Source organism: Hippoglossus hippoglossus, chromosome 24 (genome assembly GCF_009819705.1).
Source record: "Hippoglossus hippoglossus isolate fHipHip1 chromosome 24, fHipHip1.pri, whole genome shotgun sequence".
Classification (NCBI taxonomy): Eukaryota; Metazoa; Chordata; class Actinopteri; order Pleuronectiformes; family Pleuronectidae; genus Hippoglossus; species Hippoglossus hippoglossus.
Window position 1 is genome coordinate 11,514,574 of NC_047174.1, and position 14,324 is coordinate 11,528,897.

The 14,324-nt window shown below is 41.4% G+C and overlaps 2 protein-coding genes across 10 annotated transcripts in view; one reads left to right on the forward strand and one right to left on the reverse strand.

Moving 5' to 3' along the window:
- Positions 1 to 92: 92 nt before the first annotated feature.
- pgm3 (phosphoglucomutase 3) lies at positions 93 to 5,919 on the reverse strand. Of its 2 annotated transcripts, none has more exons than XM_034580879.1 (13): positions 5,786 to 5,919; positions 4,472 to 4,680; positions 4,114 to 4,298; positions 3,683 to 3,750; positions 3,406 to 3,539; positions 3,098 to 3,293; positions 2,428 to 2,585; positions 2,257 to 2,340; positions 2,057 to 2,155; positions 1,842 to 1,961; positions 1,621 to 1,743; positions 876 to 1,049; positions 93 to 767 (listed from the first exon to the last, which is right to left on the reverse strand). In XM_034580879.1, exons 2-13 carry the CDS (start codon positions 4,676 to 4,678, stop codon positions 678 to 680), a joined length of 1,638 nt encoding a protein of 545 aa, XP_034436770.1. In that variant the 5' UTR covers positions 4,679 to 4,680; positions 5,786 to 5,919; the 3' UTR covers positions 93 to 677. The 2 variants fall into 2 exon arrangements, with proteins under 2 accessions (XP_034436770.1, XP_034436769.1); XM_034580878.1 differs by having other exon boundaries at positions 5,782 to 5,886.
- Positions 5,920 to 6,467: 548 nt separating this feature from the next.
- LOC117758864 (clathrin coat assembly protein AP180-like) overlaps positions 6,468 to 14,324 on the forward strand; it is a 30,909-nt gene continuing 23,052 nt past the window's right edge. For 4 of the 8 annotated variants that reach the window (XM_034580867.1, XM_034580870.1, XM_034580869.1 and 1 more), the window contains exons 1-3: positions 6,474 to 7,025; positions 7,141 to 7,425; positions 13,963 to 14,105. In XM_034580867.1, the coding sequence (XP_034436758.1) occupies positions 7,296 to 7,425; positions 13,963 to 14,105 (273 nt within the window). In that variant the 5' untranslated portion in view covers positions 6,474 to 7,025; positions 7,141 to 7,295. Of the gene's footprint in view, positions 7,026 to 7,140; positions 7,426 to 13,962; positions 14,106 to 14,324 lie in introns of all 8 variants that reach the window. The other 4 variants (XM_034580874.1, XM_034580868.1, XM_034580872.1 and 1 more) reach the window with 4 other exon arrangements.

Below are 14,324 nucleotides of genomic sequence, written 5' to 3' on the forward strand. Positions count from 1 at the left end.
GAGTAGAGACATAACTTGAGTCTGACAAAATATAAATATTTCCCCTGTGTGTCCTGCGTAATAGAAAATCACACAGGTACACACTTCCTTCTTTCTATTTTTCCATAGTTTATTTGACCCTAAGCAGCAGTCTGCTCCCAGCAACATTTAAGGAACTTATAACCCCCCCCCCCCATGGAAACGTCTAATTCAATGTTTTGAAAAGCAAAGAACTCACAGTAATTATTCTGAAAGATTTGATTTATTAGGAGGCTATAACCAATGGTTAACTGAAACTCTCTCGACAACACATGTGTTAATTACATGATATATATATGGTTAAGTTGATTATTTATATTAGCTTACATAGAAACCCATAATTAGGTACATGGTTGCCTGCTGGAGATACAATAACAAGTCAAGTGTTTTACCTAAAGTTGCATAAAATCCCTTCATTGTCTCTACCAGTGTTTCCCACTTTCACAATGACAAATATCAAATAAAAAGAGAGTAAAGTGAATTACCAAGTGCAATCTGCAGTACGAACTAATTTGGCACCTCACCAAATAAGATTGTTTTGATATATCACAGCTTTATAAAAACATTATCAACTGAGATTCCTTTCAAAAAGCACCTATTAAAACGTGGATCAATATCTATACCTATCAATCTTGTGGCTGATGGGTGTAGGTGTGTGTCTAGTGCAATGGTTTGGGTTCATCTCCCACTCCCCCCGCCAGGCGATAAACAGCGAGGCTGACTTCATGTGCGAGGGCATCGGTACTCTCCTGAAAAACACACAGATTATGGTGAGTGACAGCTTTACACACAATACACTCCCATCAGTTTTTAGTCAAGGACACAAAGATCTCCCAAACAGGATGAAGATTTCTCACCTGTGTTTCTGCCTCAGCGTAAACTCTGACCACATCCTCGGTGCCGGAGGGTCGCACAAAGGAACGGGCCTGTTTGTATTTCTTCACTAAACTGTCGATGGCCTCCTGCAGCCCTGCTGGGCTCACTGCCCGCCTCTCTGCGTCCGTCGTGTCTATCACTCTGCGGTCAGATACCTGCAGAAGAAAAACAAAATAAAACAGGTACAAATACAGATACATGTACAGTGTACTACAGTGTGGAACTGGTACAGAGAGTAACACATTCATATAAAACAGCAAAAGAGATACACGCACAATACACTGAAAGCTTAGCAGGGATACTGTATCAAACCGAAGCACTTCTTCTCGACTACAATGGTCTTGTTAAGGACTCGCAATGATTGTCATGTTGTGGTTAAGACATGACGTCGGTTAAAATCCGACAAAAAGGGCAATTCTTTGCTCATAATCTCCAATCAAAACAGTATCTTTAAATACTGCATCAAAAAATGAAACATCATTCAGAAGAAATTCTTCAGGATGTGACATGAACTGAGGACTACTCATAAAACTGTGAACAAAACAACTTCTTGTTACAACAAAATAAATCCATTACTTTTGAAATATTTTCTGTAAAATTCAAGGCCTGTTCTGCAGTAAACGTCACACTTTGAGAGGGGCAAAAGAAAAGCAATTTCCCGATAGGGTAAGCCAGGATTAACTATCAGAAGTATGATACATGGTAATACATTGAAAACATGAGTACCTTGACTTTAAGCTGCCTGTTTGGCAGGTCACTGTAGATCGCGTCCCACTGCTGGACAGTCATACCCTTGATGGTTAATATGGCTTCAATCAGCAGCATGTCAGAAATCGCATCACCTACAGTCTTTAGAAGAAATAAACACAAATAATTAGCATATATATGTGTGTGTGTGTGTGTGTGTGTGTGTGTGTGTGTGTGTGTGTGTGTGTGTGTGTGTCTACCTGGTTAATGACGTTAATAGTGCTCTGCAGCAGGAGGGCTGCTCTCTTCCTCTCGTCGTTGGTGTTGGGGTCCTCAGTGAGCTGCTGGATCTTCTCTTCAGCCGCTTTACTGAACAACACCTAAACACAACACATAATGATACTAGATCATCTAGAATCATAGGTGCTAGATTGTGGATTATTAGAGCTGTTGTTTGTGTGTCTGATATACTCACAGTTCCGTGACCGTTGGCCTCAAAGTACACGCCAATGTCAAACTCCTGGGCTGCATGATGAAGGTGCTTCACTCCAGTTTTAGCACATCTTACTATTAACTACAGAAGGTGACAGCAGCATATATCAGCACCAACTTGAAAAATGGAAAAAGCAGTAATGCAGTGTATGTGTGTGTGTGGGTGCGTGGGTGTTTTCTCACCTTCATAGTGTTCTCCAGATAGTGTGTTGAGCTGCCGTTAGCGTAAGCGGTCTGGACCACTGCTATCTTCAAGTCTAAACCAGCCTGTTCATCCAGAGAGGAAAATGACTCGTGAAGAGTTTGCGTCTATGGGCCTGTTTATTGTTTAAATGTTCGTATATGAGAGAGTACCTGTGTGAGCAGCTCTTTGAGGTAAGTGCTGATGAGAGTAGCGATCTTGTCTCCATCCAGCAGGTGAAACTGTCCCTCAGAGTCCGTGTAGTAATAAACGATTCGGTCAGCGTCGCCGTCAAAGGAACAACCACGCTCCCCCGGGTTAATCGTTAAACCTTCAAAAGACGTGGTGAATTCAGAAAAATTGTAGAGACAGATATTAACACTAGTGGGTACATAAGTCTAGATGAAAATGTCACATGAGTTTGAGGCCAAAACTTTATTCATTAGTCCTGCAGTCGATCTTCACTCACCACGGCTCAATTACTGCAGGTCACTTTTAAAGTTTCAGAAAGAAAGCTGCAACCAACCACAGACCAAGCAAACAGCCCATTCCAGGACATTGCACTAGTAAACTACATTTGTAGAGACAGATATTGACACGAGTAGATGGTGTTGTTGGACTTCTAGGAAATAAAATCATTATACATGCGTCTTGATGAAAATGTCATCAGATCACATCTAGTTTTTCTGTCACCCCAGGTAGGAATCATACTTCGCAAGTTAATAAAATTTTCTGTCAATGCATTGCTGGATCAATAGATGTCTGTGCAATAGATGATGCTCATTAAAAACCTTTCCTGACGTGTCTCTACACTGACTGTCAGACTTTAAATCTGTGTTTTACCTGTTGGAGGTTTTTGCTGCACTTTGACGAAATCGGCTCCACATTGGTGGTTGAGCTTTCCTTTGCTGCCGTCGTTGAAGAGAGAAATCTGCAGCTCCCTCTTCAGGCGACTCTCCATCTCTCGAAGCTTCAGAGCACCAATGCCATTAGCGCCATCCACAGAGAGGTGCTTCTGGTCATCAGTGCAGTTGGACGCCTACCAAAGAGGATACGATTAAGGGAAGGAGCAAAAAAAAAACCCTGAAAAAACAAACACAGAGTGTGATCTGATAAAGTCAGTAAACACAAGACATGCCCTATTTTCTTACATTCTTAGTGAGCTGAATGAAGGCCTGGCACAGTTTGTGGTAGTATCCTTCCACGGTGGCATCTCCATATTTCCCCTGTGTGTTCTGACAGCAAACCATGTAGTGGAGCTGCGGAGTGGTCACCAAACCGTAGTCTGATAGGAGAGATGGAGAGAATCAGACGACAGAAAAGGTGAGAAAAGAGGTGAGAAGAGAAAAAGACGAGAAATTAATCAAAGCGAAGCAAACAATCAAATAAGTGTAAATGAGAATATTCTAATAGTTTAATTAACCTTACCTTTGCTGTGACCATCGAGAGCACTCACTCCATCCAGAACTGCCTGTGAAAGAGCGGCACTACTGCTCCTGTAATTCAAGGGCAAATATTTAATTTGAATGAGGAGGATTAATCCAAATATTAAATGCAGGTTTAGCTGTGCAGACCCAGAGGACAATCTGTAGGATTAATATGATATTATAAAGAAGAACGAATATTTTCCCTTTTTATAAAAGTCAAGTCAAACAGGAGAAGCTCTCATGTGCACCAGTGCAGTTATTTTTTAATTGTTTGGCGAAAAACTTTATAGAAGATTTGAAAAAATGTATGTCTCTAGGTATAGTAGAGACCACAATAAAAATCAATGATACTAACAGAACTTAAAAGCACTTATTTACTGCTAGATATCATCAAATTAAATATTACTCAACAAATCTGTAAAAACATTTTACCTGGTGTCTTTGCCCACAAACACATTTGCCCCCTGGCTCATGTTTATGGCCTCTTTCTCTATAATGTCTTTCAAAGCAGTGAGTAAATCGTCCTGCTCTGCGTTGGCCAGCTGTGTGGCATAGCCCTCCCACGCCGGTGTCACCATCTCTCCCATGGGGTCGACCAGCTTCACCCCATTGTCCTCCTACACACCCCAAGAAATGGAGAGTTATGATTATGATGTGTTTGAAGGAATGTTTAAACCCCATCAGGGTGGGGTGAAACATGAATATTTTCAAATGGATGAGAATATAACTGTAAATTGTATATAAGAATGTCACAATAATTTCTTTTTCATAAAAAATATTTTTACACCACCTCTGGGTTGTGGGATGCAGTGACCATCACTCCAATGGTGGCCTTGGTCTTCTTGGAGCGGAGCGTGGCCAGAAGTCCCATCCTGAACATGATGTGGTCCAGCAGTTTGGCGTTGGTCCTGAAGCCGGCAGTGCCATATTGCAAAACCAACCCTACAGGCTTCTGGTGCTGACTGGACAGCTTTGATACTTTCGGGAACTCGGCCATGGCTGAAATACATTATAACAGACGTGAAACACAGAGCAGTCGGTGGTGGAGGAAACACTTGTGTCTTTTAGAAAAACTGTAGGGGGCTTTATTGAAGGTTTTCAACCAATCAAGTTGTCATTTGTCACATGATTTGGTCCAGGTTATTTTAGGGTTGGGCGATATGGCCAAAATCCTTATCAGGACAAAAATGTTTATATCAGTCAATATCGATAATTAGAACCGTAAATGTCACATTATCATTTATTAAATCATTATTTCTTCTAAGTGTTAAGATTTTTGCTCCTGAGTGAAGGTTGTGGTTTTAAACTTTTCTATATGGGCAGCAAATGACCAACATTTGATAAACAACAGAACACTTTACAATTCTGAGGTAGATCAATTACGTGTTTAACCTCCTCACTGTGCTAACAGAATGCACGAGCAATATAGATATATCCTGGACTTTAGTTATATTGTTATAGTTATACTGGGATAATTATTGATATTGTATTATTGACCAACCCAGGGTTATCTGACGTGATTTCGTAATTCTCATCAGAAGTCACCCAGTGCCAGTAGTGCTGGACATGTCAAAGTGAATGAACACATTTCTTTCAGATTAACGGTATTAAGTTTGTAATTTTCAAAATGTAGGTATAAACAAGGAAACAGATGCTATCATGCATTTGTATGTATATTATGACAGAATAGTCATTAAAAGTATTATAGAATCATGTAAGTTATTATAGCGTTTATAGTATCAGTTCTTGGGAAATCAAAGCTGTTGTAAATATTGAGAGCACCTTGAGATAAACAAAAACAGAAATGGCTCCTGAAAATACATCTTTCTTTCAGGGATAAATCAATGACACCCAACCAGCAAAGACAGACACAAACTACAGTCCAAGCAAAGTAAATAATTAACTTATCATTCTCAAGCAAGTGAATACAACATGTCAAATAAACAAGAAGACAAGAAGAGGGCAAGGTTTACAGCAAACTGCAGCTGCAGCCTGTCGCCTGCTAGAAACAACAATAACATATCGATGCGCATCACAAAGTGGAGCTGAATGCTGCTAAATGTAAACAAGTAGCAGTAGAGTTGTTTTTAATTCACTTACTTACAGAAAAGTGTTGCAGGGCTCTGAACGAGCAGCTTCCTGTTTCTCCGATTCCTCCTCTCCTCCCTGCTGACGACGTGGCCACACTTCCGCCTACGTCACGTGACGCAAGCACGTCCGGGCGCGTCTGACAGTGCGCTTTTCTGCACGAATGGTTTTTACTATGATGCAGCGGATTGATGATTTGCACTTAGTATGTTCAATGCATGTTCTTAAAAATCTGCCTGTACACATATTCAGTGAATACACATATGATAAAGGCCTTTCCTAAATAACGTAAAAACAATAAAAAGGCCGATGCAGTGCAAATATGAAGTGTGATTACATGTTGTACTGCTCTGGTTGTAGCTTTATGAGGCTCAGTCCACATATAAAGCCTCAGCTGATCATTATGTGGACTATTAGGGGGTAGTCTGCTCATCAGGAGAATGTCTCCCCCCATCATCTGCCATTGTGCATGCAGCGTGTGCAAACCTGCGTGATGCATACCGCACATGCACAGGAGCCACAGTCACGCTCGTATTTTTTTTAACCCTTTTGGCGCATCGTGATCCGGGTTTCTGCACCCCCCGCCCCATGTCCACTCCCCTTGAAGAGACGTGCATGCGACGTATGTCATCCAACCAAGCAGCACCCTCTGGAGGGGGGAGGAGCCTCCGGTGGTGATGGTCATATATAAAGATAACACAAATTAATAAATAAACAATCGACAGGAGGGGGAAGGAGTGAAAGGAAATTCCCATCTGCTTTTTTTTCTTCCTCTTCCCGAACATCTTGCGCAGCAGCACCACTGGGGGAGCGGTGCGCAATTTTTCTCCGTGTGTGAAGCAGCATTTCTGAGCCGGAACATACAGATCATTGAGGAGAAGAGAACAGAAGAGAGGAAACACCGCAATCTGACCACAGAGGGAACCATTGCAGGGTTTTTTTTTTCCTGTCTTTATTTGAATGCACTCCTGCAGGAGGAGGGGAAGTAGCCAAACCTGATGCGCCCTCCTAACTGGATCTTTGCGCGGCCTTGCATTAGATATTTTCTCGAAATATATATATAAACGATCAGAAGAGGTTCAGTGGTGCAGCATCGTTCATTGGTCCATTTGAGAAATTATTGCTGCGGGCTGAGGGAGCAGCTTCCACCGCCACTTGACTCTTACATAACCGGGTGGCTCGAGCTGTCCAAGGTGCTGAACCGAGCGGTCCGGACCTGGGGACGGGACAAGCCGTGGGGGGATTCACAACCTTGCGTAAGTCTAATCATGTCATCACACACACGATCAACGTGACCGCACGGTTTCCATGCGAGAATAGCACTTATTAGGTTTTCATCTCATCCTGTGCGTGTTTTTTCCGCCCACACAGAAGGTCACAGGCCTACACCGGGGGAGGAAACGCACGGGATCGGCTCGACCCAACCGCACCACCTGGGTTTTATTCACATTCATCTTTCTTCATTGTATCGTCCCCTGCTTCGAGACGCGTTTTCCTGAGCTGGTCCATTCAGCGGGAGAGAGAAAATGTCGGGGCAAACGCTCACGGATCGCATCGCCGCTGCGCAGTACCAGCTAACGGGATCAGACATGGCCCGAGCTGTCTGCAAAGCCACCACTCATGAAGTGATGGCGCCCAAGAAAAAGCACCTGGACTGTAAGTGCACTCATTTCCTCTACTATTCCTTATACTACAGGCACGTAAGAGGCAACAGGCCCCTACACACACACACGTGCAGAAACATGCACAGGCCACATGCCACCACAGCGATAAGAGCCATTAAGACCAGTCATTTGTTAATTCCCCTTTGCTTAAATGGGTGTGGTGCCATAATGAATTGATGCAGCCATTGTGGTGAACCCCCTGCTGACCCTGTGTGTCAGCCTCCAGTAAAGATGATGGACACTCATGCATGAGAGAGAGTAAGACAGGAGACAGTTAGGTATCGGCAGAAAAGGCCATATTTTATGTGGACTGACAAGTATCCCATTTATTGAATATCTGCGCTTCTGCAAAGCCATTTTTATTTTAACTTCACATTAAAGCTTTATTGATGCAAAACCACAGAAGGCCTAAAGGTATAAATAGTAATGTATATAAGTGTCTACACATTTATTTAAATTCAAAGCAAAGTTGCATATAGGTCACTGGGCTATTGGATATAATCCCAGCTGAATAAAATTATCAAACCTCACAGCTTTATTGACACATCTACACATGACAGCAGGCCACCCATATGACAAATCATGATTAATCACCATCATCTCCCACAAATACTGAGTCAGACCAAAGCAGCGGCGTGGTGCTGAGTACACATGGTAATGGGTGTAGTCAAGTTGGGCTATATGTTTTCTGGTTTGTCTGCGTCCATCTGTGTTTGGTCGCTGCATGTGCCGGTCTGGTCCTGTGTCTTGGGCTGGGACTTTATATCTTGTGATCCGCTACCCTGCTGAATAATTTAATAATCAGCCAATGACTGTCTTGCATTATTTACACAGCCAAAGGTGACAATGCTAATGCTACAATGGGCCAGAGACTATGGCCACAGACTATGGACAAAGCCCATTGTTTCCGCCTTTTTTCTGCTGCTCTCGTGTGTTTGTTGTCTGTGTCTTTGTCTAATTTTGGACAGTACCATCTCGGACTTGTGTAGCTGCCGATACACAGAAGGATTCTTAGGCCTTTGTGTTTTACTGCCAAGCCAGTTCAACAAGATATAATGTACATACATGAACAAGTTGTCTCCTTGAAGGTTTTTAGTCTGTGAGGTTATGCTGTATCCATTTCTGGGGGGATTCAACAAGCTCCCTGTATGTAGGCCACTGTGCTACTCTAGCACGTGTATCTTGGCTGAAGGAAATTCCTAACCTCAAAAAAATTATAATCATCTCCACTCATACCGACATCAAATCAGTGAAATACACTCAAATAATAAGACGTTTTTTGTCTATATTGATAGAGCAATTTAGCTTGAAGATAGAAACTAATAATTTAAGTGCTGTATAAGCTACTGCAGTTATAAGTCACCTATGCCATTATTTTAGATTTACTTGACAAAAACCTGTCAAATGTATTCCTTTATCTTGGTGACACAGACTTTGACCCTTGGGGTGGATGGATGGGGTTGTGGTGGTGCAGTGAGGTTGCCATGTGAACAGATTGTGAGATTCAGTCAATGGCAGGGTAATGACAAAGGGAGATTGTGACAAGGAACGGCAAATGACAGCGCTGTCATCTCGAGAGTGCAGAGACAATCAAAATGAATGCATAGCTCTTTAACAAAACTATAAGACTGAAGAATGATTGTTGCTAAATGTTGACGATATGAAATTATGCTTTAGTGAAGTTTAATGAATATTTGGGATTGTCTTCTCATTGTGGACTAATTAAAAGTATCAGCAGCCCGTAGTAGGAGGAATTGTGTGTGATTATAGTTATTTCAAAATCACAGGTGCCTTTTCACCCTAATTTCTACTCCAAAATAAAATCTGCAAAGGTTATACATCTATGGAGGATTTTCCTCTGTGTGAAGAGGTATATAACATTTTCTTTTGCCCCTGATGCATGTACATGATTTCTTCTAAAATGAGGCCCACAGTGCACACAGGAAATAAAACATCATCATGAACTAAAACACCCTCTGTTGAATTTCATATTCTTGTTTATCTTAGTTGTGTTTTTCTCTTTTTAATGAAACGAGCACTGGAGGGCAAGTGTTTGCTCCAAATTTGCAGGGGAAACATGTGGTCCACACAAGGTCAACTGAAAATAAAGACCCTACGGTTTGTTCACCACCAAAGGCAATTGATACAATTCATCACGTTATTACCTGCTGGATGCAGAAATGGGATGTAGAAATGTAGAAATGGGTGCCGATCATGTGTCCAGAAGTGTAGGGCTCTGTGACTTACTGTATGTGCCATGATGGTAAAACCTGCTCGCATTCTTGCTGAGAGTAAGCAAAGTAAATGATAGTAGTGTCATGTGGTAGTGAAGCGCACACAAAATTGATGGCCTATGCTTAGCCTATAGCATTAACACTGGAAAACAGGGTGAATCGAGCTAGTTAGCAAAAAACTGCATAATAGCACCCAAATATCTCACTATTTAACATGCTGTAGCTCATTGGTTTAAATTTGTGTAAGTGTAAAAATGTAATATTGCTATTTTACAAGGGATAATGTGCCGGGCTGTTTTTGTGAGCCTTAGAGGTCCTGGTTCCACGACTGCATTAGCTTAAGATGGAGCTAGGCTAGCGGTTTTCCTTCGTTTCCAGTCTTTTTCATAGGCTAAGCTAAGGTAACTGCCAGCTACCTGTACCCTTATGTTAAATAAACAGAAATCAGTTTTGTTTGGTGTATTGACGTTGGTTGGCACCCACCAATAAATCAGACAAAGAAGAAGAAGACAGTGGTATCAATCTTTGCAGGCAAGTAAATTCAGTGAACTTGTGAAAGTGTCAAGTTATATATTTTAGCATTTAAGATGATATTCATGTGTCCTAGTCGGCATTTATCTATCATCTGCAATTCAATGGAGCATCTGAATTGTGATTCCAGCCCAGTGTGGTGTGTCTCACTTGCAGAAGCTAGCATCTGTGTAGCATCTTAGCTAGCTGAGTAGATGATACAAGTTTCACCTCTGCATGGTTGTGCGGTACACAGAGGCTACACAGCCTGCGGCTTGTTAGCTTAGCCGAGCACAAAGAAAGGAACCATGGTGAAAACAGCAAGCTTAGTTATTAATGTTAGCAAAAACTACCTAATATCACCCATAGAGCTCACTATCTAACAAGCTATGTTGCTAATTTACAAAGGGCTAATGTGACAGACTCTTAATGAGCATTAGTGCTAGTAGGCTGATGGCGTTAGCTTCAGACAGAGCCAGGCTAGCTGTTAACATGTGTTTCCTGTCTTTTTGTTAGGCTAAGCTAAGCTAACGGCCAGCTAGCAGTAACCTTTTATTTAGCGTACAGAAATCTGTTTAATTAAGTGAATATCTGCTTTAACTTATGATATTACTGCTTATTCATGTGTCCTTGTGCGCTTTAGTCATTTAAACCTTTGCGTGTTCTTTACACTCTTTAGCGCTCTTGTTTATTGTCTGCGATCATATGGGTGTGTTTGAACTCTGAATAAGAAGTTTAAATGGTGTATGCTGCCCTAATGTTAGCATCGTGCTAACAGTTCCACAACAGAATTATTCACACTGTATAGATTGAAAAGGTATCAGTGCGTAGTTGAGTAAGCAATAATTACTTAGTGAGAAGGTTTATTTTGGTGGCATGTGGAGTAAATAGGTGTGAAATCACGTTATCGTGTGTGTACTGTGTAATTTTATCTGGAATAATCGGGCTAGTAGTTTGTTGTGTAACTTTAAATCTCAATAATAGCTCACTTACACACAGCCACACACACACTTACACTCACACCGTATGAGGCCTCACAGTTCATTATTAGAACTCTCCTGTGGGCCGTGGATTACCGTAAGAGTCTTTATTTAGCTCAGCAAATCCTCATTAGACACACACACACACACACACACACACGATCATATCCACTACATGTAAATGGGTGTGTGTATGTTTCCGATAATTATGTCACAACTAGATTACAGCCCATGATTTGGCCCATATGGCAACACATTAAACACCAGTAAACATATATTATGTCTACACACACAGTTATTAGTGGATATCCTGACCTTAAAATCTCAGAAAATAGCAGTGGACAGCTCTGTATTTACGATGTCAGTATGAGTAATGACTTTGTCGCTGCGCTGGTGACATGATAATGTTATATAATCCCATTTCAGCCTTTGTTGACCATGTCTACGTGTTTGCGTGTGTGCATGCATCTTCTGCAATTTCACAGAGAAAAGAGGCAAAAGGAGAGAAAGAAAAAAGAGAGTTAACTGAGAGATAGCGGATGGACATAATCAGAGATTTGAATGAGAGAGAGAGAGAAACAATCCTTTAGAATAAAACACGCAAGCATGGATAAGAGGTTTTGTTGAAAAGACTCTAACATCTACAGTAACAGAGGCCGTGGTGTAGGGACAACAGATTGATGATACTGCAGTCATCATTAAACACAAGAGCAACAGACATTAGCAGAGCTGTTGCTGTGTGGCTGTTACCATTTGGTCAAACTGTATGTATATATTACAGATAATGATCAGTTTTATTAAAACACAAACAAAAGACATTAAAACGATTTTGATACTGTTTTTCCAATTTTGTGCTAAGAAGATAAATTAATCAGAGTCTTTATACTCAACAGTGCTGGTAACAAAACGCGGATAATACTGCTGGTGTGACACAGGGGGTGTGAAAACAGGAAAATAAGTGTTTATGTATATGTGCTGTACGGGGGCTGAGCAGTGAGACTAGAACCAGTGATTAGTTATAATCTGTTTACAACCCCCCCAACCACCCTAACCTTCCCAGCTTGCCACCTCTTTATGACCTTGGGCAGCCTCACTGCTCTAACTCTCATCTCTCATGTCAACATAACTGGTTCTCAGCAGACTCCCTGCTGTTCCTCTGAGCGTCTGCTCTTTCTCTTCCCTCGCTCTGCCCCACCTTGCTGTTCTGGGTCTACAGTTTGGTATCTAGCTGCTTGAGGCAAGGCCAAGGTCTATTCAATACACTGGCCTTCCTCTCCTTCCATTATTAGAGGTACCTGCCAATATTTGCTGCATTCCTCTCTGGGTATGCTCAGTGCTGCTCTTGTTTGTCAATGTCAAGGGGGCAGGCTGTTCAATTTTTTTTCACTTCCACAACAAATGCAATATCTGCCCTTGAATACTTTTATTTCATGTATTCCAGATATTTTAGGACCTTGAGTACTGTATATAGCATTATTCTTATACAACTTTTTTTCTTGCTTGACCAAGTCCTCTTGTTGTGTTTATGTTGTTAAGTTTATATTGCTCTTTCTGTGGCCTCTCTCTCTCTGTTTCTGAGAATGAAGAAATAAAATGTTAGATATGTTGATATTTTTAAAAGAAATAGTTGATATAAAGCTGTGAGATTGTGTGTCATCATCAGCTGATCAGGGTCCTACTTTATGAAGCCTATGTTTGCTCACATGCTCATCACGAGTGCTGCTCGTGTACCCTTTTGCAAATTTGATTGTCGGCCACAAATTTTTTATATTCGTCTTGATTTGATCAGTGACATCTGTCAAAATGAGGGAAAGAAAGATATTTTGTGTTGCCAATTGTGGCCTCAATGTGGGTAAAATTTACCTCGGTTACACAAAACTGTGCCTGTAGCAAAGAGCTGACATGATTATCGTCAATAATTCAATAATAGTGGATAAGCTGGAATTTAGTTGGCAGATATGTTTTCTTTTTCAGACAGAAATCCATTACATTCTCAGGTTCCAGCTTCTTCGAATTGTTTTGTTTTGTTATATTTGTCAGACATTTTAAATTCTTTGGTTGTCGAAAACATTGTCATGTTTGACACAGAGAAGGAGAAGATTCTTTATGTCTCCCAGCAGGATGTGATGTCAAGAATTATTCCACATACATGTACAGTAACTTTAGACCAAAGGAAAATGTGTCTAAAATAGAAATGATATGATTTGTGTATTTCTGAAATTAAAATCTCTGGGGAATTTATGAAATTGTGATTCAGTGTTTGAATCTGTGTCATTAGTGACCAGTCAATGTAACACAGAAGGAGATATACGTGTTAACATCCCACTGCACTTGTACAGATTGTGTTCCACTTAGAGCAGTGGTTCAGACACTTTACTTTAGGAGACCTCTCTATCTGTCTGAGTGTCTGAACTGGCAACCAGGGAGGGGAGATGACAAAGCACTATTCGCTCCCTCTGCATTGTCAGCGCGTGCCAACGTGTGTGTGTGTGTGTGTGGGTGCGTGTGTGTGGGCACCAACATCAATTTGTATTTGCGTCAGGTCCCTCTCCTGGCTTAATATTCTCACGGGTCTCTGGAGCAGCTCTGCAGTGAACATTTAGCTTTCACACTTAATCAAAGTTTAATCACAGCTATTGAAATTATGTACGCATAGGTCTAAAAATAAACTGACTCCTCTTACATACCAAACTGTAGGAAACTTCCCTAATCAGTTAACCCCTCAATGCCATCAGACATCAGTAGACAGATTTATCGAACCATTGTGTAAATACTAACATTTCTCTGTGACTGTGCACTTTGCAGACCTGGTGTCGGCCACCAACACCACCAACGTGAACATCCCTCAGATGGCTGACACGCTGTTTGAGCGGGCCACCAATGCCAGCTGGGTGGTCGTGTTCAAGGCCCTCGTCACCAGCCATCACATGTGTGTCCACGGCAATGAGGTGAGCGAGCGTGATACAGACCAATCACATCTGGACCAAATACAGTTCAAGCTTTACTCTATTCCATTTTAATTCAGCAAGACATGTATGCAATCTACAGTTACTGTTACTCTGTTAGAGTATATAAAAGCACAGATTACGAGGGGGCTTGTCGTTGTCCTATCCACATGTATAAGAAATGTGTTGGTAAATAACTGAGGCTACCACTTTGGAGAGCTG

Coding starts and splice junctions, on each gene's coding strand:
- pgm3 (XM_034580879.1), bottom strand. CDS start 4,678: ATGGCCGAGTTCCCGAAAGTATCAAAGCTGTCCAGTCAGCACCAGAAG. Junction 3,540..3,682: donor TCTCGATGGTCACAGCAAAG/GTAAGGTTAATT, acceptor CTCTCCTATCAG/ACTACGGTTTGGTGACCACT. Junction 1,050..1,620: donor ACAGGCAGCTTAAAGTCAAG/GTACTCATGTTT, acceptor TTTCTTCTGCAG/GTATCTGACCGCAGAGTGAT.